Source organism: Dendrobates tinctorius, unplaced genomic scaffold, assembly GCF_039654945.1.
Source record: "Dendrobates tinctorius isolate UK_male_01 unplaced genomic scaffold, ASM3965494v1 ptg000126l, whole genome shotgun sequence".
NCBI lineage: Eukaryota > Metazoa > Chordata > Amphibia > Anura > Dendrobatidae > Dendrobates > Dendrobates tinctorius.
Genome location: NW_027361794.1, coordinates 24,812,202 through 24,839,635, shown reverse-complemented (window position 1 = coordinate 24,839,635; position 27,434 = coordinate 24,812,202). Strand labels below are relative to the sequence as shown.

The 27,434-nt window shown below is 43.8% G+C and overlaps 2 protein-coding genes across 2 annotated transcripts in view; one reads left to right on the top strand and one right to left on the bottom strand.

Moving 5' to 3' along the window:
• LOC141047186 (uncharacterized) overlaps positions 1-2,336 on the bottom strand; it is a 29,471-nt gene extending 27,135 nt beyond the window's left edge. Inside the window, exon 1 of the mRNA XM_073542142.1 lies at positions 2,310-2,336. Within this exon, the coding sequence (XP_073398243.1) occupies positions 2,310-2,336 (27 nt within the window). The remainder of the gene's footprint in view (positions 1-2,309) is intronic.
• Positions 2,337-12,964: 10,628 nt separating this feature from the next.
• On the top strand, positions 12,965-26,115 carry LOC141047185 (uncharacterized). Its single transcript, XM_073542141.1, has 7 exons — positions 12,965-13,006; positions 13,179-13,328; positions 13,453-13,632; positions 13,715-13,838; positions 13,922-14,019; positions 14,218-14,308; positions 24,533-26,115. Exons 1-7 carry the CDS (start codon positions 12,965-12,967, stop codon positions 26,056-26,058), a joined length of 2,211 nt encoding a protein of 736 aa, XP_073398242.1. The 3' UTR covers positions 26,059-26,115.
• The last annotated feature ends 1,319 nt before the right edge of the window (positions 26,116-27,434 follow it).

The following is a 27,434-nucleotide window of genomic DNA, read 5'->3' as shown; positions in this document are numbered from 1 at the left end:
ATGTATGTAGTATGTATGTTGTATGTATGTAGTATGTACTATGTATGTATGTTGTATGAATGTAGTATGTATGTTGTATGTAGTATGTATGTATGTATGTAGTATGTATGTATGTTGTATGAATGTTGTATATATGTAGTATGTATGTAGTATGTATCTATGTTGTATGAATGTAGTATATATGAAGTATGTAGTATGTATGTATGTTGTATGAATGTTGTATGTATGTATGTTGTATGAATGTAGTATATATGAAGTATGTATGTAGTATATATGTTGTGTGAATGTAGTATATATGAAGTATGTATGTAGTATGTATGTATGTTGTATGAATGCAGTATACGGTATATGAAGTATGCATGTAGTATGTATGTAGTATGTATAAATGTTGTATATATGTAGTATGTATGTTGTATGAATGTAGTATATATGAAGTATGTATGTAGTATGTATGTTGTATGAATGTTGTATATATGTAGTATGCATGTAGTATGTCTGTATGTTGTATTAATGTAGTATATATGAAGTATGCATGTAGTATGTAGTATGTATGTATGTTGTATTAATGTAGTATATATGAAGTATGTATGTATGTTGTATGAATGTAGTATGTATGTATGTATGTTGTATGAATGTAGTATGTATGTATGTTGTATGTATGTCTGTAGCATGTTGTATGTATGTAGTATGTTGTATGAATGTAGTATGTATTGTATGAATGTATTGTATGTAGTATGTATGTAGTATATATGTTGCATGTTATATGTATGTAGTATGTTGTATGAATGTAGTATATATGTATTGTATGAATGTATGAATGTATTGTATGTAGTATGTAGTATATATGTTGCATGTTGTATGTATGTAGTATGTATGTAGTATGTTGTATGAATGTAGTATGTATGTATTGTATGAATGTATGAATGTATTGTATGTAGTATGTATGTTGTATGTATGTAGTATGTACTATGTATGTATGTTGTATATATGTAGTATGTATGTTGTATGTATGTAGTATATATGAAGTATGTATGTAGTATATATGTTGTGTGAATGTAGTATATATGAAGTATGTATGTAGTATGTATGTATGTATGTTGTATGAATGCAGTATACGGTATATGAAGTATGCATGTAGTATGTATGTAGTATGTATAAATGTTGTATATATGTAGTATGTATGTTGTATGAATGTAGTATATATGAAGTATGTATGTAGTATGTATATTGTATGAATGTTGTATATATGTAGTATGCATGTAGTATGTCTGTATGTTGTATTAATGTAGTATATATGAAGTATGCATGTAGTATGTAGTATGTATGTATGTTGTATTAATGTAGTATATATGAAGTATGCATGTAGTATGTAGTATGTATGTATGTTGTATTAATGTAGTATATATGAAGTATGTATGTATGTATGTTGTATGAATGTTGTATATATGTAGTATGTCTGTAGTATGTATGTAGTATGTATGTTTTTTATTTTTTACCTTCAACACATTAGCCGGATGATGGGACTACTACTGTCCCATCATTGGCTAATGTGTCAATCACTGTCATTGTAGCAGTCATAGCCCGATGGGACTTGTAGTCCCATCGGACGATGCCTGCACATACTCACAACCCCCGGCAGGCCCGCACAGACCCCCGGCAGGCCCGTACAGACCCCCGAGAGGCCCGCACAGACCGCCGGAAGGCCCGCACAGACCCCCATCAGACCCGTACAGACCCCCGAGAGGCCCGCACAGACCGCCGGAAGGCCGCACAGACCCCCATCAGGCCCGTACAGACCCCCAAGAGGCCCATACAGACCCCGCCCGCACACACAGACACGCACAGTGTCCGCCCACGCACAGCCCACACTCTTCCCCCCTCCCGAACTGGATGTACAAGGAAAGAAAGGGGCTTTTTTAATTCCGATATTTCTGTCCCATTGACTTGAATGGGACTTCCGGTATCGGAATCGGCGATACCGATACTTTTTTGGGTATCGGGCCGATCCAATCCGATCCAATATTTCTGTATATCGGATGGTATCGCTCAACACTATTCGTGACGCCACCTGTGGTGCTCGGCAATGAAGATGTTAAGCCGACGCTGCAGACAGATCCTCTGGGACAGATGGTGTGGTGCAGCAATGAAGTAATAGCCCTCCACAGGCAGGGCTGTAGTCCAAGGGCAGTGTAGGTGAAGTGACACGTAGATGGTGCAGTGTCAGGCGCGAGGGATGTAGCAGTGCTGAGCAGGTGGACGCAGGAATAAGTGGAGGACACCAGGGAATGTAGTTCCAAAGCTTTACTCACAGTCTGTTGTGGTACAAGGGCCTGCATCCGTGCTGTCCTCTGGGTCAGGAGCTCAGCCAACTTCCAGGCAAGATGAAGTACTCCTTTCCAACACTCCGCCAACATATGCCTTTTCTGAACGTCTCCCTTGTTGCGCCTATAGTGAAGTACTCACAGTACTGAGTTACACTGGAGTTCCTCCTGTCAGATGTTCCTATGAACTCTACTTGTACGGCAGACAGCTGTAGCCTGCTTCGGGGACTCCTTACTACCTAGTCCCGGCTCACTCACCATGCAAGTCTTGGGTAGGAATAAAGTGGTGACAACTACTATTCCGCCGGTGTCTGCTGCAGGACCATTAGTATCCATACAACCTCGGGGACCGGACCCCGGCCTTGCGCTGTGAACTTGGGAAGGCTTCTCCTCTAACCCTAATCCTTAGTCCTCCTCTCCTTACGTTCCGTACAATCCTTTCCTTCTCATGGACAGTCAGGCTTTCTATAATGTCTCTTTCCTGTGCCAGCGGACCCAGGTCACTGAGGTCGGCTGCAGCACTTCCTTCCATCCATCCCACTCCGGGGATCTTCTCTCCTCCTCTGACTCTGTCAGACTGACCAAATCCTAAACTCTTCCCGCTCTTTTGAGTGCAAACTAAACTCCACCCGCCTCCCAGCACGTTTCGTGTTCCAAGCAGGGAGCCACCAAAGGGTGCTTTGCTACACTACTTTGTGGTGTGGGGGTGCCGGTGTTGGAGTGTGGTCAGGTGTCTCCACCTTACCTGTATAGTGGGGTACCACACCTCAGGAGGAGGTGCAGTACCTCTGTGGCGACTGAACCCTCAGGGTCGCCACATAATACTAACGGCCCCATACACATGAGATCAGAGTTGGCTGAACGGTCATTTGGCAGACGGCGATCTCTCCCGACTCCCCCATACACACAAATATTCCAGCTTTCCTGTGGTCTGTATGAGAGAGTCGCCTCCAGACTCCTCTAGAGGAGGATTATCTACAGGAAGAACAGACGGATTATCCTCTGAAATTCAGGATGTCAGATCCTTCTCTGCCCTGACATCATCTGTCGGGAGGCCCCCAGATACATTATATGGTCGACCAATCCCCCCGAAATCAGAGCTTTCATGGAACTTTAGCCTAATGTGTATGGGGGTGTTATAAGGTAACTTATTGGACGCTGCCTCTGGCCCGGCCTAATAGACCTTCATACATTGCAGCCCAGACCCCATTATTAGGCATGTAAGTATCGGAGTAACTAGGCCGCCCCATACTATCGAGTACTTGGAGGCGGGGGGCATTCAGCCAAACTCTGTCACACCTTCTTAGATGTCATGTTTGCTTTTCAGGGTTTTTGTTGCAGCCCCTCCTGTGCCGTCCCTGCGGTGTACATCTTTGTTCTGGGGCAAAAAAGAGTTAATTTCTTTTTAATAAATGTTTAACATGTCAAAAATTATAAAATGTGTCTCCTGCTTTTTTGTTATTTTTTTCTTCTTACAAGAATTGTTGGAGCCAATTTTCTTTAGAAACATTTTAATATCGGCTTTTTCTGGAGTTTTTCTTGTAATATAGGAAAGCCTAAGGCCAGAAATAAACCCCATAAATCACTGTACATGGAGACTTTGGGATCAGATCATTTCTGTCCGTTGTGTTTGTGGAAACAAAAAATCTTTTCTAAAAGCCTCAAACTTCTGTGTGTGACTCAGAGCTGAGATCTAACGTGATAGAAGATTCCAGTGCGGGGAAGACGGGAAACCTTCATATAGACGGCCGGTGGGGATGGAGGCAGTGACCGACTCTGGCCAAATCTGTCTCTAGAGCCGTAGTAGGAGATGAAGATGTCGTCCTCATCATGAAGGAGTTATTTCTCATGTCGCGTGTAATGAATATCTCCTGCAGTATTGCTAATGCCGATTCCAGTGTCGGTAATGAGACGAGAATTAGCGTTATGGAAGATGAGTCTGTGAGGAACGTGTTCAGCTGCCGACTCCGAGGAGGAAACTGCTTGTTGTCTGTGGCCTAAATATATAGGTTTTATTAGTAGATAAAATAATAATAATAATCTTTATTTATGTAGCGCCAAAATATTCTGCAGTGCTTTACAGTTTAACAGTTTCAAAACACAAGTCATAAGTAACAACGTTAACAATACAATAATTAAAGTAAAATCAGCCGCCCCTGCTGGTGAGAGCTTACAATCTACAATGAGGTGGGGGAGATACAAAGTACAGGTGTGTATTTACAATGATGTATTTACAATGATGGTCCAGCCATCTTGAGAAGGTGGGGGACAGAGATAGTGAATGGGCTACATATTCACACTTGCACATAAAATGACTTTGATTAGTGAACGTGATAGGCTGCTCTGAATAGATGTGTTTTGAGAGAGGGCCTAAAACTGTGCAAATTGTGGATAGTCCTAATTTCTTGGGGTAGAGCATTCCAGAGTATTGGCGCAGCGCTGGAGAATTCTTGGAGTCGGGAGTGGGAGGCGCGGATTAGTGCAGAGGTTAGTCGAAAGTCTTTTGCAGAGTGCAGCGGTCGGCTAGCCCGATAGACGGAAATGAGGGAGGAGATGTAGGGGGGTGCCGCACTGTGGAGAGCTTTGTGGGTGAGAACAAGTACTTTGAATTGAACCCTATAATGAATGGGCAGCCAATGTAAGGACTGGCGAAGAGCGGACGCGTCCGAGTACCGATTAGCCAGATAGATGACCCTGGCTGCTGCATTAAGTATGGACTGGAGAGGGGAAAGTCGAGTAGCGGGGAGGCCAATTAATAGGGCATTGCAGTAGTCCAGGCGGGAATGGATCAGAGTGACAATGAGGGGTTTTTTTGTTTCCCTGGTGAGAAAAGGGCGGATTCTAGAGATGTTCTTTAGGTGTAAGTGGCAAGAGCGGGCAAGAGATTGTATATGGGATGTGAAGGAGAGGTTGGTGTCAAACATAACACCCAGACAGTGCGCCTGCTGCCGGGGTGTTATTATGGTGCCACCCACGGAGAGGGAAATGACAGATTTAGGGAGGTTAGTAGATGGCAGGAGCAGAAGTAGTTCAGGTTTTGAGAGGTTAAGTTTCAGATAGAGAGCGGACATGATGTTGGAGACTGCGGACAGTCTGTCACTGGCATTCTGTTGTACAGCGGGGGTAAGGTCAGGGGATGACGTATATAGTTGTGTATCATCAGCATAAAGATGGTACTGAAAGCCAAATCTGCTGATGGTCTGTCCAATTGGGGCCGTGTAGAGAGAGAAGAGAAGGGGGCCAAGGACTGAGCCCTGAGGTACCCCGACAGCGAGAGGAAGAGGAGATAACGTGGATCCAGCAAACAAAACACTGAAGGAGCGGTCAGAGAGATAGGAAGAGAACCAGGAGAGAGAGATTTCCTTAATGCCTAGTGACTGGAGCCTATGGAGTAGGAAACGGTGGTCAACAGTGTCGAAAGCTGCAGAAAGGTCGAGAAGAATGAGCAGAGAGTGTTCACCGTTACATTTTGCTGTCAGAAAGTCATTGGTCACTTTGATGAGTGCAGTTTCAGTCGAATGTAGGGGTCGGAAGCCAGACTGTGAAGGGTCTAGGAGGGAGTGAGGGGAGAGGTAACGGGTAAGGCAGCAGTAGACTAGGCGCTCCAAGAGTTTAGAGATGAAGGGGAGATTGGAGACTGGTCTGTAGTTGTTTGTGCATCATGGGTCGAGAGCAGGTTTCTTTAATAATGGAAGAATGATAGAGTGTTTGAAGGAGGATGGGAAAATGCCTGAGGAGAGGGAGAGATTAAAGATTGTAGTTAGGTGAGTTGTGATGACTGGAGAGAGAGACTGGAGGAGTTGTGAGGGAATGGGGTCGGTAGTGCATGTAGTTGGGCTAGAAGAAGAGAGGAGTCTGGAGACTTCTTCTTCTGTGATGGGATCAAATGTGGAAAGTGAGCCAGGGGAAATGCAATTAGGGATGGGAGTCACAGCACTTGGTGGTTGGGAGCGGATGTCCTGACGGATATTATCTATTTTCTCTATAAAATAGGAGGCCAGGTCATCAGCACAAATGTCTGTGATAGGGGCTTGTGCTTTTGGCCAGAGGAGGGAGTGAAAAGTGTCAAAAAGTTTCTTGGGGTTGTTGGCTAGTGAGGAGATCAGGGTGGTGAAGTAGGTCTGTTTGGCGAGGTGAAGGGCAGCGTTATAGGTTCTTAACATAAATTTGAAGTGGATGAAGTCTTCTGGTGTGCGGGTTTTTCTCCGTCAGCGTTCAGCACTCCTAGAGCATCGCTGGAGAAATTGAGTTTGCGATGTGAGCCAGGGCTGTTTTACTCTGTGTTTGGAGGTTTTGAGGATGAGGGGCGCTACCTGGTCAAGGGTGGTTGTAAGAGTGTGTTGTAGTGATGAACAGCCAGATTAGGACAGGAAAAAGAGGAGATTGGGATAGGGAAGATTGTAGGGAGTCTGAAAGTGTCTGAGGGTTAATGGCTTGTAGATTTCTGAATGTGTGATAGGTAGGAGTGTGCTGGGGTGGGCGAGGATTTGTGAGCGTGAAGGAGAGAATATTGTGGTCAGAGAGGGGAAGTGGTGAGTTATTTAGGTAGGAGATTGAGCAAAGCCGGACAAAGACCAGGTCAAGGGTGTTACCGTCTTTGTGTGTCTCAGAGGTTGAGCGCTGTGAGAGGCCGAGAGAGGTGGTTAGTGATAGAAGCTGGGATGCAGATGTGGAAGTAGGGCTGTTAATGGGGATGTTGAAGTCTCCCAGGATAAGAGTTGGTAGTTCTGAGGACATGAAGTGCGGCAGACAGGCTGAAAAGTGGTCAAGGACGTGTGTTATGAATGAGTCACCGGAGGAGGAGAAAACAAAAATACAAGCTAAGTCCAGAAAACCGGAGAAGTTGGTAACTAGCGGATTGCAGACCCCTGATCCTATTCACCACAACTAACAGTAGCCGTGGGGGGTTCCTACGGTGGTACTAGACCCCTCGTCACAGCCGGAGAGCAAAATAAGCCTAAAGAAAGAAAGGGGAAATCTAAACTGCCCCAGAGCAGACCCCAAAGCAATAGACAGCCCCCAACATGTATTGTCGGTGAAAAACAGATGAAAATACAAACGCAGACAGAAAGACAGGCTGAGCAAATGATGGGGCCCAACTAACTAGATAGGAAAGGACAGAAAAGATGCTGGCTGCAATCTGCAAAAACCCTACCAAAAATGTCCCAACAGTCTGATAGGAAAAAAGGCCCTGAAGTCACTAGACTTCAAAAACTCTATATCAGCACTCAGGTATATTCTGAAAACAGAGCAAATAGATGAACTGATCAGAGACAAAAATGGAATTCAGCCAGTCCCAGCAAGGGCTGGCTGAACGCAAACACTAAGTAAACCAGACAAAATTTCATGGAATAATAGCAGGGCAAAAACTTAGCTTTTAGTAGACAGGAACTAAACTGGATGCCAGAACTCAGAGCAGAAAGGATCACCAGCAACCCTGCAGGGCGTTGGCTGCCTTATATTCACTCAGAGATTCTGGATGTCCAATCACACTCCACCTGTTCAGATGACAGGTTCTTCCCATCCAACTCAATTTCACTACTTCCCTTCACCAGCAGAGGGAGTTCATCAGACATCACAGGTGAAGGGGAAAATGAACTCACAACAGTACCTCCCCCTTGAGGAGGGGTCACCGAACCCTCATCCACGCCACCAGGGCGATCAGGATGGGCCCGATGAAAAGCACGAACCAATCTTTCGGCATGAATATCGGATGCAGGGACCCAAGAATTATCCTCCTGGCCATAACCCTTCCACTTAACCAAATACTGGAGTCTCCGTCTAGCCAGACGAGAATCCAGTATCTTTTCAACCTCATATTCCACATTACCTTCAACCAATACAGGGTCAGGAGGTGCCACCACAGGAACTAATGGCTCAACAAACCTCTTCAACAGAGACTTATGAAACACGTTATGGATCTTGAATGTAACAGGAAGAGCCAAACGAAAAGAGACCGGATTAAGAATCTCCAAGATCTTGTAAGGTCCAATAAATCTAGGTTTAAACTTTGGAGAAGCCACCTTCATAGAGATATTCTTTGATGACAACCAAACCATATCACCCACCTTAAACCGGGGACCAATGGTCCTATGCCGGTTGGAAAACCGCTGGGCCTTTTCCTGGGAGAGAGACAACTTATCCACCACCTGGTCCCAGATCTGGTGCATTCTCTCCACCACAGTGTCAACACCTGGGCAGGCAGAAGACTCCACCTGCCCTGAAGAGAATCGAGGATGAAACCCAAAGTTACAAAAAAAAGGTGACATCAAAGTGGCAGAACTAGCTCTATTATTTAAAGCAAATTTGGCCAAGGGCAAAAATGAAACCCAATCATCCTGATCAGCAGAAATAAAACATCTCAAATAAGGCTCCAAAGTCTGGTTTGTTCTCTCCGTCTGCCCATTGGTCTGAGGATGAAACGCAGAGGAGAAGGACAACTGAATACCCAGCTTGGAACAGAAAGTCCTCCAAAATCTAGAAACAAACTGAACTCCTCTGTCAGACACAATGTTCTCAGGAATCCCATGCAAGCGAACCACCTGTTGCAAAAACAAGGGCACCAACTCTGAGGAAGATGGCAACTTAGGGAGTGGTACAAGATGGACCATCTTAGAGAATCTATCACAAATCACCCAAATAAGTCATTCTCTGAGAGACAGGCATATCAGAGGTAAAATCCATTGAAATATGGGTCCATGGCCTCCTGGGCACCGGCAAAGGCATCAACAACCCACTAGAGTGAGAACAAAGTTTAGACCGGGAGCAAGTCCCACAGGACTGCACAAAATTCCTGACATCACGAGACAAGGCGGGCCACCAAAAAGACCGACTCACCAAATCTCTAGTACCAAAAATACCTGGATGACCAGCCAATGCAGAGCAATGACTTTCAGACATTACTCTCTTCCTCCACTGGTCTGGAACATACAATTTTACAATGGGACAATGCTCAGGTTTGTCCTCCTGAAACTCTTCCAGAGCACGTCTCAAATCGGGCGAGATGGCAGAAAGAACTACCCCCTCACCTAAGATGGTAGCAGGCTTAGTCACAACAGGAGAATCAGCAAGGAAACTCCTAGAGAGGGCGTCTGCCTTGACATTCTTAGTGCCCGGAAGAAAAGAGACCACAAAATCAAAACGTGTGAAAAACAAGGCCCACCTAGCCTGTCTAGGATTCAAGTGTTTGGCCGATTCAAGGTAAATCAAATTCTTGTGGTCAGTAAGGACCACGACTTGATGTCTAGCTCCCTCCAACCAATGTCTCCACTCCTCAAATGCCCATTTCATGGCCAACAGTTCCCGATTCCCCACATCATAGTTACGTTCGGATGGGGAGAACTTTCGGGAAAAGAAAGCACAGGGATTCATTTTAGATGTCACAGGATCTTTCTGGGACAAAACAGCTCCCGCACCAATCTCAGAAGCGTCCACCTCTACCTGAAACGAGAGTGAGACATCAGGTTGCCGCAAAACCGGAGCAGAAGTGAACCTCCGCTTCAGCTCCTGAAAGGAAGAAACAGCCTCCAAAGACCAATTCAGCACATCAGCACCCTTCTTAGTCAAATCAGTCAATGGTTTGGCAATACCAGAAAAATTAGCTATAAATTTACGATAAAAATTAGCAAAACCCAAAAACTTCTGGAGGGCCTTCAAAGAAGTGGGCTGAACCCAATCATAAATGGCCTGTACCTTGGCCGGGTCCATTTCAATAGTTGACGGAGACAAAATAAATCCCAAAAATGAAATCCTCTGTACACCAAAAAGGCATTTCAATCCCTTAACATACAGGGAAGTCTCCCTCAAAATCCGGAACACAGTCCGAACATGTTACACATGAGAGTCCCAATCCTTGGAAAAGATCAAAATATCATCCAGATAGATGATCAAAAATTTATCCACCAAGTCCCGGAAAATATCATTCATGAAGCACTGGAAGACAGAAGGGGCATTAGTGAGCCCAAAAGGCATCACCAGGTACTCAAAATGTCCCTTCGGAGTATTAAACGCCATCTTCCATTCATCCCCATGCTTAATGCGAATAAGATTATACGCCCCCTTGAGGTCAAGCTTGGTAAACCAGCTGCACCTTTAACTCTGGAGAATAGATCAGATCTCAGGGGTAACGGATACTGATATTTAACAGTAATCTTGTTGAGGGAACGATAGTCAATACAAGGCCTTAATGAACCATCTTTCTTGGCCACGAAAAAAAACCAGCACCTAAGGGTGAAGAGGATGGCCTAATATGACCCTTTTCCAATGACTCCTTAATATAGGATCGCATAGCCTCGTGCTCTGGTACAGATAAATTGAAAAGACGACCCTTGGGAAATTTACACCCAGGGCTCAGCTCAATTGCACAGTCATAACTCCTATGAGGAGGCAAAGACGCAGACTCATTCTCACTAAATACATCATAAAAATCAGCCAAATAGTCAGGAACATCATGCGACTGGGGAGAGGTGGAGAAAACAGGAGCGTCACTAAGGGCACACCGACAACCCCAACTCACCACAGACACAGATTTCCAATCCAAAACTGGATTATGGATTTGCAACCAGGGAAAACCCAGAACAATGGTATCATGCAAATTATGCAACAACAATAAGCTGCAATTTTCTTGATGGTCTGGGGCGACCCGCATTACCCCCTGGGTCCAATACTGAGGTTTATTCTTCGCCAAAGGAGTAGCATCAATACCCCTCAAAGGGATAGGCGTCCGCAGAGGTGTCATAGGAAACCCACAACGTTTAGCAAAATCCTAGTCCATCAGATTCAGAGCCGCTCCCGAATCCACAAAAGCCTTAGCGGAAAATGTGGACAGGGAGCAGATCAAAGTAACTGCCAGAAGAAACTTAGGTTGAACACCACCCACAGCAAATGTGTGTGCAAAACGTTTCTCTCGTTTAGGGCAGACAGAAATAATATGAGAGGCATCTCCACAGAAAAAACACAGCTTATTACGCCTTCTGAACTCCTGATGTTGCGCCCGAGACAAAACTCCATCACATTGCATAGGTTCAGACATTTGTTCAGCAGGTGGCAACACCTCTCGTGTAGTTTTGCGTTCACGTAAACGCCGATCAACCTATATGGCTAATGACATAGAATCGTCAAGACCAGAGGGAACAGGAAATCCCACCATAGTATCTTTTACGGTTTCTGACAAACCCTTCCGAAAGAGAGCCGCCAAGGCACCATCATTCCAGGTAGTAAGGACCGCCCACTTTCGGAATTTTTGACAGTACAACTCTGCAGAATCCTGACCCTGGCTCAATGCCAACAGTGTCTTTTCAGCTTGATCAATAGCATTAGGTTCATCATACAACAAAAATGCGTCCACATTAGCCAGAATAGGATCATCAGGTGTCAAAGAAAACGCCCAATCCTGGGGATCGCCGCGCAGCAAAGAGATGACAATTTTAACCTGCTGCGCAGAGCTCCCCGATGAGTTAGGCTTCAAGGCAAGAAATAATTTACAATTATTCTTAAAATTCAAAAATTTAGACCGATCCCCAAAAAACACATCAGGAGTAGGGATCTTTGGTTCAGCAGCATGTGAATGAGCAAGATAGGCGGAAATTCCCCGTACATCAGCAGCGAGCTGCTCCACACAATCAGACAATTGCTTAATCACCATTAAGAAAAAAATCCCTCTACGGCCTCAGAGAAATAGAGGAAAAAATATACACAAAAAAAAAATTCTGACACTTTTTTTTTTTTTTAAACAATTTTTTCCTGCTATTGAGTACCCTAGAATCTGCGGTATGGCTGGTGATTCTGTTATGAATGAGTCACCGGAGGAGGAGAAAACAAAAATACAAGCTAAGTCCAGAAAACCTGAGAAGTTGGTAACTAGCGGATTGCAGACCCCTGATCCTATTCACCACAACTAACAGTAGCCGTGGGGGGTTCCTACGGTGGTCCTAGACCCCTCGTCACAGCCGGAGAGCTAAATAAGCCAAAAGAAAGAAAGGGGAAATCTAAACTGCCCCAGAGCAGACCCCAAAGCAATAGACAGCCCCCAACATGTATTGTCGGTGAAAAACAGATGAAAATACAAACGCAGACAGAAAGACAGGCTGAGCAAACGATGGGGCCCAACTAACTAGATGGGAAAGGACAGAAAAGATGCTGGCTGCAATCCGCAAAAACCCTACCAAAAATGTCCCAACAGTCTGATAGGAAAAAAGGCCCTGAAGTCGCTAGACTTCAAAAACTCTTTATCAGCACTCAGGTATATTCTGAAAACCAGAGCAAAGAGATCAACTGATCAGAGACAAAAATGGAATTCAGCCAGTCCCAGCAAGGGCTGGCTGAACGCAAACACTAAGTAAACCAGACAAAATCTCATGGAATAATATCAGGGCAAAAACTTAGCTTTTAGTAGACAGGAACTAAACTGGATGCCAGAGCTCAGAGCAGAAAGGATCACCAGCAACCCTGCAGGGCGTCGGCTGCCTTATATCCACTCAGAGATTCCGGATGTCCAATCACACTGCACCTGTTCAGATGACAGGTTCTTCCCATCCAAATCAATTTCACTACTTCCCTTCACCAGCAGAGGGAGTTCATCAGACATCACAGGTGAAGGGGCAAATGTACTCACAACAGACGTGGGTGAGCCTGGAGGCCGGTATATGACCGCTACTGTGAGGGAGAAGGGACGGAAGAGTCTGATGGTATGGACCTCAAAAGAAGGGAATGAGAGTGATGGAACTGGGGGGATGTCAGGGAACAAAACTAAACACTGTAAAATAATAAATCTCATATGTTTCCCTTATTATCGCCAGTAATTGTATTATTACACAGGATTCTTATGATGTTACATTGGCTCATCATCTTCTCATTCAGGTCTCAACAATATCGGATCCTCTCAGTGAAGATCTTCTACAAAAGAGAATTTTCCTGATTTACCCATCAAGGATGGATATGGACAGAGACAAGATGGTGGAGAGGATGTTACATATCACCCTAGAGATCCTCTTCCGTCTCACTGGAGAGGTGAGAGATTCTGATGATGTCACATTACATCATTCTTATCTATGGGAATAACAGATGGACAGAACTGGAGAAGACTCTGGAAATGTCTGTAGTGAGATTTATTAATGTGTCTCTCCATTACCAGGATTACACAGTGGTGATGAAGACCTCTAGTGATCGCTGTCAGGACCCTATGTCTGAGGGATGGAGAAGACCCCTGAGCCCAATCACAGGGCCTCTACCTCACCCCCAGATCCATGTGGACATCAATGACCAGAAGATCCTAGACCTCACCTACAAGATGATTGAGCTGCTGACTGGAGAGGTGACACTGCTGGGAATGCTGGGACATTATACAGTAACGCTATGAAGGGATCGGGGGATGACGGTATCATTGTATGTGTCAGGTTCCTATAAGGTGCCAGGATGTCGCCGTCTATTTCTCCATGGAGGAGTGGGAGTATTTAGAAGGACACAGAGATCTGTACAAGAACGTCATAATGGAGGTTCCCCAGCCCCTCACATCACCAGGTAATAGACAGGACTAAATACACACGGCCTATAATTATCTGTATGTAGAGAATGAATTTAGTCCCTGTATGTGTTTCCTCCAGATCTATCCAGTAAGAGGACAACACCAGAGAGATGTCCCCATCCTCTTCTTCCACAGGACTGTAAACAAGAAGATCCCAGTGCTCCTCAGGATCATCAGGTAGATGGAGAGAAGGTGTCAGGAGATCTCCCCTTTGATGTGTAGACGGCTGTGAAGGTCTTGTGCTCAGTCTTGTTTTAACCACCAGTATTATATGTTTTATACTTGTGTGATGAGAACAGTGGAGATGGCAGGATTAGAGCTGATCATAGATGGGACTTCTCCATCTGTCGGTGACTTTTACAATATTTGTTTCAGGGTGAAGATCTGACCCATATTAATACTACAGAGACATATGTGAGAGATGATGAGTGGTGTAAAGAGGAGAGTGCCACATATGACTACCCAGGTGAGTAGTAACCACTGAATGCAGAGACGTCACAGATTCCTCTCAGTCACCGGCTGTGGCTGCTTTATCGGTGGTGTAGTCCGGCCGTATTATCATGATCACCATTTTGCCTCTAGACCACAACATTCTCCTCCACCAAAACTGCAAATGACTTTGGGCATTGAAAGCCCTTTTCTATAGACCTTACAACCTGGAGGAGCCACCTACTCCCTGGGTTGAGGAGACGCTGACCGTTACCTGCCCAGATCTGTAAACTATAAAGCCAAATGACAGCGTACGTAGAATGTGCTGACAGGTTAGAAAATCACTTGAAGAAAAATATTATGCTGGGCCTGTAAGAGAAAGCGGAGGGTAATGATGCTGTTGGCTTCCTAGGTCCCTGAGATCTTATCGGATGACTCTTCTCTCCCTTCTGTGCTGCTGAATGTCTCATGGTCCCTACAAGACCAGGTCCAGTCTTTCTGGCCAAACTTCCCTTTTAAAATCGACAACAGTAAATGTGCAGTGAGGCCAAGTGTGAATTTCTGTACAATAACAGCAGAGTTTCCCTTTATCCTGACTTTTCAATTTGTATTAAAACTACCATATTTTTTGGACTAAAGACACACTTTTTTCCTTCAAAAATCTGGAGGGAAATGGGGGGTGCATCTTATAGTTCGGATGTACCGGCTCTGGCGGAGCAGCGGGTCACAGGAGGCTGGAGCCGGTGGCTGCGGCTAACTCCTGTTCCCACTGCTAAAGAGAAATGAATATTCACTGCATTCCACGCCCATGGGCTTGGAGGGCCTTGAATATTCATTTCTCTTTAATCCCTTCCCGACCAATGATGCCACATAGGCATCATGAAAAGCCGTGCCAATATGACCAGTGACGCCTATGTGGCGTCATGAAATAATTGCCCTCCTGCGGGTCGAGTGACCTGGGTCACTGAAAGGTCACCCAATCCGCTGTCATGCCGCGCTCACTGCGGCCGCTCTGGGGGCCCCGTCGGCTGAGCACGCGCACTTCTCATACCCAGGTTTTCACTCCCTCCATGTCGCGCTTGTGCGTGCGCGCTCCTGTCAGGTCTGTCTCCAGGTCGGTCCTCTCTATGGTAAAGGAGGATCTGACCCGGAAGCTGTAGTGGTCATGTGCTATCAGGCATTAGGACCTGACCCGGAAGCTGTACTGGTCATGTGCTATATCAGGCTACCTCTCCCTATGGGAGGTCCCTGATTATTGTTGTGCTTCCTGGCCTAGTCGGTTGTGTCCCTGCCTGGCTGTGCGCTGTATTCAGGTCCTCTGCTCTGCTTTGTACTCTATTGTGCCTCCTGGCACACGTTCTGAACTTTCACTTTGCTTTGTCTCATGCTCAGTCGTGCCTCTTGGCACACACTCTGATCCTGTGCTCTGTTTCATGCTCAGCCGTGCCTCCAGGCACTCACTCTGTCCCTGTGCTCTGTTACGCCTCCTGGCACGTCTGTTGCTCAATTCAGTACTCTGTCGTGTTTCTGGCACGCGTCCTGTTTTGCTCACATCCGGACGTACTGGTCGCTGCACGTCATTTGTGCCCACTTGTACCCGTCTTGCACTATCCTGTATTTAGCGCACACCCATGTATCCAGCTGGTATTCCCTAGTATCCTGCACCTTCCTTCAGACACACTCACTCGTGTCTCCTGTGAACCGGCCGCCTGGTGCCAGCAGTCGTGGTATCTTATCCCCTGGGGCTTGCTCCTGACACTCCATGTATAGGGGGTGGTTCTCACTAGGCCAGCTCGCCCTGGGAGGGTTGGTGCCATGACCCAGAGGGTCCACTCCAGGAGTCGTCACACCCGCACACACAGGGAGCTTTGTACTTCACCACAGGGGGGGTGGCTTCGCCCCCATGTGGCTATGATCGCTCTGATTGGATGTTAAAAGTGAAACAGCCAATCAGAGCGATAATAATATTTCATCAATGAAATTTGATGAAATATTACAAATCCAGGCATGGCTGATGCTGCAGTAGCATCGGGCATGCTTGGAGACACGATCCGACCCCCCCACACCGGCGATCTGCCCCCACGCCACTGAATGACAGATCTGCCTCCGCTGTCATCATCTGCTCCCCCCGCCTTCCCTCCGTTCCCCCCGCAGTCCGATCACATCCCCTCCCAACCCCCGGTACCTTCCGAGTGCCGCTGTTGCTCCCGATGTCCCGCGGTCCCGGATCATGGGTGCCGCCATCTTGGAAAATGGTGGGCGCATGCGCAGTGCGCCCGCTCAAATCTGCCGGCTGCAGATTCGATTCATTCATTTTGATCACTGTGATAAACTCTCACAGTGATCAAAATAAAACGTAAATAAACCCCCCCCTCTATACGCCCATAGGTAGAAACAAATAATAAAATAAAGAAAACATTTTTATTTTCATTTTTCCATTAGGGTTAGGGTGGAATTAGGGTTAGGGTTTAGTTAGGGCTAGGGTTGGAATTAGGGTTAGGGTTAGAGTGGAATTAGGGTTAGGGTTGGAATTAGGGTTAGGTGTTATGATTGAGTCACCGAGGAGGAAAAAACAAAACACAAGCTCAGCCCAGAAAATCAGAGAGGTTGGAAACTAGCGGATTGCAGACCCCTAATCCTATCACACAACTAGCAGTAGCCGTGGAGTGTTCCTACGGTGATCCTAGACACCTCGTCACAGCCGGAGATCTAAATAAGCCTAAAGAGAGAAAAGGGAAAAACTGACTGCCCCAGAGCAGACCCCAAAGCAATAGGCAGCCCCCAACATATAATGACAGTGAAACAAGATGAAAACACTAACACAGATAGAAAGATAGGTTGAGCAAACGATGGGGCCCAAGCTACGTAAAAAGGACAGGACAGAAAAGCTGCTGTCTGCAATCCGACAAAACCCTGCTAAAAATATTACCAACACAACTGATAAGCAAAAAGGACCCTGAAGTCACTAGACTTCAAACCCTATATCAGCACTCAGAATATTCTGAAAGCAGAGCAAAAGAGAACACTGATCAAGGATTAAGAATCCAGCACACCCCCGGCCAGGGATGGCTGAACTCAAAAAACAAGGTAAACAGAACCAAAACTAATAAGTTCAATAGCAGAGCAAAAACTTATCTTTGGGAAGCAGGAATCAGACTGGTCTCCAAGAATCCAGCAGACAAAATCACCAGCCACTCAGAAGGGCGTCGGCTGCCTTATATCCAGTCTGAAGTTCCTGTTACCCAGTCACAATCCACCTGATCAGGTGTTTGGTTTCTTTCATCCAAATCAGCCTCACTACCTTCCTTCACCAGAAGAGGGAGATCCTCGGACACAAAAGGTGAATGAACAGATGAGCTCACAACAGTTAAGGTTGGAATTAGGGTTAGAATTCTGGTTAGGGATGGAATTAAGATTATTGTGGAATTAGGGTTAGGGTTAGGGTTGGAATTAGGGTTAGGGTTAGGATGGAATTAGGGTTAGGGTGGAATTAGGGTTAAGGTTTGGGTTGGAATTAGGGTTAGGGTTGGAATTAGGGTTAAGATTAGAGATAGGGGTTTGTTGGGGTTAGGGATGGGATTAGGGTTAGACTTGTGGTTAGGGTTATCGTCAGTTTTGGGATTAGGGTTAGGGGTGTGTTGAGGTTAGGGTTATGGTTAGGGTTGGGATTAGGGTTAGGGATGTGTTGGGGTTAGGGGTGTGTTGGGGTTAGGGTTGGAGTTAGAATTGAGGGGTTTCCACTGTTTAGGCACATCAGGGGGTCTCCAAACGCGACATGGTGCTAACATTGATTCCAGCCAATTTTGCGTTCAAAAAGTCAAACGGTGCTCCCTCCCTTCCAAGCCCTGACGTGTGCCCAAACAGTGGTTTACCCCAACATATGAGGTAACAGCGTACTCCGGAAAAATTGCAGAACAACTTTGGGGGTCTAATTTCTCCTGTTACCCTTGGGAAAATAAAAAATTGGGGGCTAAAAAATTATTTTTGTGGAAAAAAATGTTTTTTTTATTTTCACGTCTCTGCGTTATAAACTTTTGTGAAGCACTTGGGGGTTCAAAGTGCTCAACAGACATCTAGATAAGTTCCTTGGAAGGTCTAGTTTCCAAAATGGGGTTACTTGTGGGGGGTTTCTACTGTTTAGGCACATCAGGGGCATATGTAACGACGACTGCAGACCATTCCTTGAAAGTCTGCATTTCAAAACATCACTACTTCCATTCCGAGCCCTGATGTGTGCCCAAACAATGGTTCCCCCCACATATGGGGTACCAGCGTACTCAGGACAAACTGGACAACAAATTTTGGGGTCCAATTTCTCCTGTTACCCTTGTGAAAATAAAAAATTGCAAGCTAAAAAATCATTTTTTGAGGGAAAAAAATGATTTTTTATTTTCACAGCTTTGCGTTATAAACTTCTGTGAAGCACTTGGGGGTTCAAGGTACTCACCACACATCTAGATAAGTTCCTTGGGGGGTCTAGTTTCCAAAATGCGGTCACATGTGGGGGGTTTCCACAGTTTCTTCACATCAGGGGTTCTGAAAACGTAACATGACGCCCGCAGACCAATCCATCAAGTCGGCATTTCAAAATGTCACTACTTCCCTTCCAAGCCCCAACGTGTGCCCAAACAGTGGTCCCCCCCACATATGGGATACCAGCATACTCAGGACAAACTGGACAACAACTCTTGGGGTCCAATTTCTCTTGTTACCCTTGTGAAAAAAAAATTGCGGGCTAATAATCATTTGTTTTAGGAAAAAAATTATTTTTTATTTTCACGGCTCTGCGTTATAAACTTCTGTGAAGCACTTGGGGGATCAAGGTGCTCACCATACATCTAGATAAGTTCCTTGGGGGTCTAGTTTCCAAAATGGTGTAACTTGTGGGGGGTTTCCACAGTTTAGGTACATCAGGGGCTCTGCAAATGTAACATGACGCCCACAGACCATTCCATCAAGTCTGCATTTCAAAACGTCACTACTTCCCTTCCAAGCCTTGACGTTTACCCAAACAGTGGTCCCCCCCACATAAGGGGTACCAGCGTACTCAGGACAAACTGGAAAACTTTTGGGGTCCAATTTATCCTATTACCCTTGTGAAAATAAAAAATTGCTGACTAAAAAATAATTTTTGGAGGAAAAAAAATATTTTTTATTTTCACGGCTCTGCATTATAAACTTCTGTGAAGCACTTGGGGGTTCAAGGTGCTCACCACACATCTAGATAAGTTCCTCCGGGGGTCTAGTTTCCAAAATGGGGTCACTTGTGGGGGAGCTCCAATGCTTAGGCACACAGAGGCTCTCCAAACGCGACATGGCAACCGCTAAATATTCCAGCATATTTTCCATTCAAAAAGTCAAATGGCGCTCCTTCCCTTCTGAGCCCTGTTGTGCACCCAAACTGTGGTTTATGACCACATATGAGGTATCGGTGTACTCAGGAGAAATTTCCCAACAAAATTTAAGATCCATTTTATCCTTTTGCCCATGTGAAAATGAAAAAATTGATGCTAAAAGAAAATTTTTGTTGGAAAATTAAAATGTCCATTTTTTCCTTCCATGTTGCTTCAGTCACTGTGACACACCTGAAGGGTTAATAATCTTCTTGAATGTAGTATTGAGTAGCTTGAGGGGTGCAGTTTTTAGAATGGTGTCACTTTTGGGTATTTTCTGCCATATAGACCCCTCAAAGTGACTTCAAATGTGAGGTGGTCCCTAAAAAAATGGTTTTGTAAATTTTGTTGTAAAAATAAGAAATCACTGCTCAACTTTTAACCCTTATAACTTCCTAACAAAAAAAAATTTTGTTTCCAAAATAGTGCTGATGTAAAGCAGACATGTGGTAAATGTTATTTAGTAACTATTTTGTGTCACATAACTTTCTGGTTTTACAGAATAAAAATTCAAATTTTGAAAATTGTGAAATTTTTAAAATTTCCCCCAAATTTCTGATTTTTTCACAAATAAACGCAAAAATTATCAACCTAAATTTACCACTAACATGAAGCCCAATATGTCATGAAAAAATATTCTCAGAATCGCTAGGATCCATTGAAGCGTTCCAGAGTTATTACCTCATAAAGGGACATTGGTCAGAATTGCAAAAAATGTCCTGGTCATTAAGGTCAAAATAGGCTTGGTCATGAAGGGGTTAATAATAGTGTCTTTCTCTACTCTTCTGGTCAGGACTCATAGTGGCTCCAATGGTCCACCATAAATGAGTGCAGCTCCAGTTTAGTGTTCTCCCCTTGTACATACGTTGATGTTGGGGATGTAACATTTTTTATTCTATGTCTTTTTTTTTTAACCTGTTCCTTCTGTATGATAGTTTGATTGTGGTGGGATCGGCCTTCCTGCCTAATGTGAGTCTGTAACTCCGTGATAGTCTTGAAAAAAATCTCTCCATCGCCTCTTCCAAATGTCTAAGATCTAAATTTAAAGGGAACCTGTCAGCAGGATTGTGCTCAGTAACCTACAGACACTGTCAGGTCAGCGCCGTTATACTGATTACAATGATACCTGGTGATGAAATCCGTCTTGTGGTTGTTGTTTAATCTGTATTTGTAGTTTTTAGTTCATGAAATTCTCGTGCTCTGGGGCGGGGCTGTGGGTGGGGCACTGGGGTGGGGCTGTGGGCGGGGCTTTATGTGGTGCGCTGATTACATATTCATCTGTATTGGCTTATGACAGATCACTGATCCCTCACTGACCTGCCCCCCATTATTACATAATACATATAATAGCATTGATATTATTGGTGATAATGCCTATAATATTGTGGCTATTGTGAGGCTTAGACAAAAAATGTGCAAATGACACTGGCAGCGCCTGTTCAGTAATATCTCTTACTTATAGATGCCATTGCCGGTGACATTTTTCTGGATGTAGTTTTTTATGTAAAATAGGGGGCAGGTCACTGAAGGATCAGGGTCATAAGCCAATATAGATGAATATGTACGTAGAGCACCACATAAGACCCGCCCACAGCCACTCCCACAAACCCACCCCAAAGCACGAGAATCTCATTAACTGAAAACTACAAATACAGATCAAACAATAACCAGCCCGCAGCTGCCCGAAAAAGACAAATCTATTAGATGCGCCAATTCCGACACTTTGCCCGGCTCTTCCCACTTGCCCTGTAGTGGTGGCAAGTGGGGTTCATATTTGTGGGGTTGATGTCACCTTTGTATTGTCAGGTGACATCAAGCCCACGGCTTAGTAATGGAGAGGTGTCTATACATTACTAACCCCATAGTTACATGGTAAATAAAGACACAGCCAGAATAAAGCCTTTTATTAGAAATAAAACAAAACAGTTTTCCTTTTTTATTTAAAAACAACAAACACCGTTATACTCACCTAACGCCTATTTCCACCAAAGAGCTCGTTCTCCTGTAATAAAAATAAAAAACAACAATATACCATACCTTTCTGTCGCTCTGTCCCACGCCGTAATCTTTATCTGGGGGATAATTAGTTTTCAACCTGTTCGGTGCCAAGATGCGACCGTCCAGGTTGAGAACCACTGGTGAATGAGCTGCTGTAAGCGCAGTATCATTGACCAGCAGTGACATCATCGAGGTTTCCAACCAGGCTGAACTGCAGTGACCTCAGGACCGTGGGAAAAAGTCAGTGATGAGGTCACCACAGTTTAAGCTTAGTGACTTCACAGCAGATCACCGTGAGAATTCTGTGGGTTATTTTTAAATAAAAAAACGAAAACTGCGTTTTGCTTTATTTCTAATAAAATAGTTTATTATGGCTGTGTATTTACCATATAACTATAGTATTAGAAATGGATAGGTGTCTTATAGACATCTCTCCATTACTAAGCCGTGGGCTTGATGTCACATGACAATACAAGGGTGACATCAACCCCACAAATATGAACCCCATTTGCCACCACTATAGGGCAAGTGGGAAGAGCCAGGCAAAGCACCAGAATTGGAGCATCTAATAGATGTGGCTATTCTGGGCAGCTGCGTGCTGCTATTTTTAGGCTGGGGGGGTTAATATCCATGGCCCCTTACAAGCTTGAGAATACCAGCCCCCAGATGTCAGCTTTAGCAAGGCTGGTTGTCAAAAATAGAGGGGACCCCAGGCCGTTTTCTTAAATTATTAAATAAAAAAAACTGTGGGGACCCCTCTTTTCTTGATAACCAGCCTTGCTGAAGCTGACAGATGAGGGTTGCAGCCCCCAGTTGTGAGTTTTGCCAGACTAGTTATAGAAAATACAGGGGGACCCATGCCGTTTTTTTCATTAATTTACTTATAGTGCAGGCGGCGGGTGAGGAATACTCCCATCATCCGCTCCTGCTGCCACTGTTCTTAGTAGCAGCAGGTGTAGGTTGAAGGGGGTAATAGACCCAAAAGCCCCCACCTGCTGTCATCATTCTGACTTTAATATAACTCTCATCATTCACCCCGCCGGCAGAGCAGGGGAGAATGATGAGAGCGTCTTCAGCACCGGCCACCGGGGAACAGGGCTTACTATAGCGCTTCTTCCCTGCCGGCCGTCCATGTGGTACTGATGCTGCACATGGTTGTCACACGGGTACCACAAGTATTGCACACATGGACGTCTCCGGTACCGGAAATATCAGGACGTGTGAAACCGGCCTTATACACAGTTCTCTTTAAATGCCTAATATTTCTTCTTGAAACTCATCTGACAGAAAATATTGGAGCTTAGGATAGTATAGATTGTGAAGTCTCCGAGACCCATACTCTAATTACCCCAGAGAGGTTTCACCACTAGCTACTCATTTATTACTGATGGAGACTGTGGAGTTTGATCATTTCAGTAGTTCCTAATCAGGCCCCATTATTAATATCTGACGTGTGTCACTTTATGTGGTGGTAACTTTGGAATTCTTCACAAAGGATAATAGAAAACAAATGGATCTTACAAATTATTTTCCAGCTTCGCACTATACCCTATATACGGTTGTACACTACTGGGCACATGGCAGTGTTCAGAAGGGAAGGAGCGCCATTTAGCTATTTGAATGCAGATCTAGCTGGAATAGTTTGCAGACACAATGTATTGGGAGCACTGTTCATGGTCACCTGGCAGCTCAAAAGATGTCCTCCATGAACATGCTTGGCTCTATCTTCTCTGCTGTCCATATCCCAAGGATTGCCTTGCTCATTGCCCTTTTACACCTTTACATGGATCTGGACTTACACTGGGACCTCTAGGCTGGGACCATGGTGTTACCTGCTATTCTGTGGTGTTAGATGGCAAGAAGAATAGTCAGGTAGCCGGGTCAGAACCAGAAGGACAGAATCAGAAGACACAAGAGTAGTCATTAAACGGGCCACGGTCACAACAGGAAACAAATACACAAGTCACAAGCTGAGCACAGAGGACTGAACCAGAGGAGAACAGCGCTGTATCTGGCAGATTCCGGCCATGTGCTTTGCGCTTTAGTAGGGTGTGGTACTTTCCAATTGGCTGAAGTAGGGAGCAGATTACTCCAGCTGGACAGCAGGAACAGATCCCAGATGAGATTGGACACACCATATGCAGAAGCCCTAATATAACTAAATGACAGAAATCCAGAATAGTCGAAATCCCCATAAAGTAATTCCATTTTATAAATTAATTCACTGAGGGTTATAATCCTTAGGAGGAGTGAATATTGTGACTCCACAGTCACGTTCCAGAAATTAACACGCAGTGGATGTTGGAGAGTGAAAATTACACATCTGCCATTTTATTACCCAGCACATAGTGCCCAGATTGTGCTCCAGGAGACACACACCAAAAATTAAGTGGATTCTTCTCACTATAATATTGCTCAATACAGGGATCCTAAATGTTGTTTGCGCACACTGCAAGACTCCGAAGTGAGAGCGGATTTTGCTGGATTGGTTTATAGAAACCTTGTTGCTTTTCAACAGCCTTTGAGCCACTAATAGTGTGGGAACCTCTGTTTTTCCATTGACAGATGATGGACCTGAGTGGGGACTTGTTTTTTGTGAGATGAGAATTGGTATTATTTTCGCCTACATAACATTGATTGGTTTCTTTCTATTCGATATTTGGGAGGCAGAATGAACAAACAGTTGAACACCACACACTACTGGCTCATCCAACAAGGTTTTCTATTAGACTGTGAACTGTCATTGTCTTGGTAAATAATTAAAGTTTTATACATAGCTTGCCATTTTTATGGACAGTTTAAGTAGAAATGTTCAAAAATATAAAACTCAAGGATATTTTATTAAAAAATAATTGTTTTTATCTTAGCAGATGACTATACCAGGAGATCAGAGGGACAGCTGACATCTTTAATTTTGAAATCTGATGATCTTGAGATCCTACAAGATACAACTGAAGTGATTGCTATTACTCCAGATATATCATCATCCATTCACAGCAAAGATCTGTCATCTGATCCTATGAAACAGGTCCCATCTTCTGATTCATTACTGACTACTAAGGAAAATCAAAGTCACAAAAGAGGCAATAAAAAGCAAACTGCTCCTAAAGCAAAGAAGCCATTTTCATGTTCAGAATGTGGGAAATGTTTTAACAAGAAATCTCATTTTGTTGCCCACCAGAGAATCCACACAGGAGAGAAGCCTTTTTCCTGTTCAGAATGTGGGAAATGTTTTGCACATAAATCACATTTTGTTACACATCAGAGAATTCACACAGGGGAGAAGCCTTTTTCCTGTTCAGAATGTGGGAAATATTTTGCACGGAAATCACATTTTGTTAACCACCAGAGAACTCACACAGGGGAGAAGCCTTTTTCATGTTCAGAATGTGGGAAATGTTTTAACCAGAAATCACAATGTGTTATTCACCAGAGAACTCACACAGGGGAGAAACCTTTTTCATGTTCAGAATGTGGGAAATGTTTTGGACAGAAATCACATTTTCTTACCCACAAGAGAACTCACACAGGGGAGAAGCCTTTTCCCTGTTCAGAATGTGGGAAATGTTTTAACAAAAAATCAGATTGTGTTACGCACCAGAGAGATCACACAGGGGAGAAGCCTTTTTCATGTTCCGAATGTGGGAAATGTTTTAACAAGAAATCAAATTGTGTTAAGCACCAGAGAACTCACAAAGGGGAGAAGCCTTTTTCATGTTCAGAATGTGGGAAATGTTTTAACAAGAAATCAGATTTGGTTAATCACCATAGAACTCACACAGGGGAGAAGCCTTTTTCCTGTTCAGAATGTGGAAAATGTTTTAACAATAAATCAAATTGTGTTAAGCACCAGAGAACTCACACAGGGGAGAAACTTTTTTCATGTTCAGAATGTGGGAAATGTTTTAGCATGAAATCAAATTGTGTTAAGCACCAGAGAACTCACACAGGGGAGAAACCCTTTTCTTGTACAGAATGTGGGAAATATTTTGCACAGAAAGCACATTTTGTTGCCCACCAGAGAATTCACACAGGGGAGAAGCCTTTTTCCTGTTCAGAATGTGGGAAATGTTTTAACAATAAATCAGCTTGTGTTAATCACCAGAGAATTCACACAGGGGAGAAGCCTTTTCCCTGTTCAGAATGTGGGAAATGTTTTATACAGAAATCAGATTGTGTTAAGCACCACAGAATCCACACAAGAGAGAAGCCTTTTTCATGTTTAAAATGTGGGAAATATTTTGCACAGAAATCACGTTTTCTTACCCACCAGAGAACTCACACAGGGGAGAAGTCTTCTTCCAGTTCAGAATGTGGGAAATATTTTAACCAGAAAGCACTTCTTGTTAGACATCAGAGCAGTCACATAGAGGAGAAGCCTTTTTCATTTTCTTAATGTGGGAAATATTTTACTTGGAAATCAACTGTTAATAAACATCAGAGATGTCACATAGGGGATAAGACTTTTATATGTTCATAATGTTGGAATAGTTTTAACCAAAATGGAATTTTCTTAAATGGGTTGTCTCTTGTCATTCCTCATGTTTGCTGACGAAAGGAAAAAACTAAACCTTATTAATTGCAAATATAAAACTATACCCATAATTCACCCCCTGAAGGTTAGTCAGTAGGTGACTAATAGAAAAAACATGTACCCCACATCTCAGTATATAGGGTGAGGTGATGTTTACACACTCTCCAAGCCTTTCATTTCTACGGGTTTCATCGTCCTCACCAAAGGCGACTCATCAGGAGACTATTTAATATTGACCTTTATTCAAGCGAGACTAGACAAAAAAAAAAAAACTAAAATCATGTATCATGTTATTCAGAACAGTCAGAAAACTAGCCCCATATTGGCAGATCCCAAACACCAAACTATATACTTCGGAAGTTTATAAGCCACTCCAGTGTCAGGAATAGATAGTATGAATTTGAATTTACCAAATGGCTGCAATGAAACAAAGAGTGAAAAATTTAAAGGGGTGTGAATACTTTCCATACCCACTGTATCAGTAAAAATAACTCCTCTTTATTAGGTAAAGTATAAAATAATTGCGCCATTTTCCGATACCCGTTGTGTCTCCATTTTTCATGATCTCGGGTTGGGTGAAGGCTTATTTTTTGTGTGCTGAGCTGACGTTATTAATGGAGACCATTTTGGTGCAGATACGATCTTTTGGTCGTCCTTTATTGTATTTCAATGCAATGTTGCGGCCAAAAAAAGTAATTCTGGCGTTTTGACCTTTTTTCTCGTTACACCATTTAGCGATCGGGTTAATTCTTTTTTATATTGATAGATCGGGCGATTCTGAACTCGGCTATAACAAATATGTGTATGTTTGATTTTTTATTGTTTTATTTTGAAAGGGGCGAAAGGGGGGTGATTTGAACATTTATATTTTTTTATATTTTTAAAAACTTTTTGTTTTTACTTTTGTCATTGTGAAGACATACAGCATTGTATCTTAATGAACCAGATGACTATTTTTAGCAAACGAAGAATAATAGAATGTTATCTGTATGTTGGCTTTAAATGTAAGTGTTGATTTCTGGTTGGTCAAGAAAACAGACTTTTGTTTGTGTAAGCCGGTAATATTGACTTTATTGTGCGCTTATCCTTGATCATTGGTGATGATTGCTGATATGCTAATTATACATTGTGTTATGGAGCCAGTTTGTTGACTTCTAAAGCAGAGAGGGAAAAACTATGCAAATAGTTTAAATAATCAAGTAATGCTATAATAATCTCATCTCCATTCTTACCCTTTA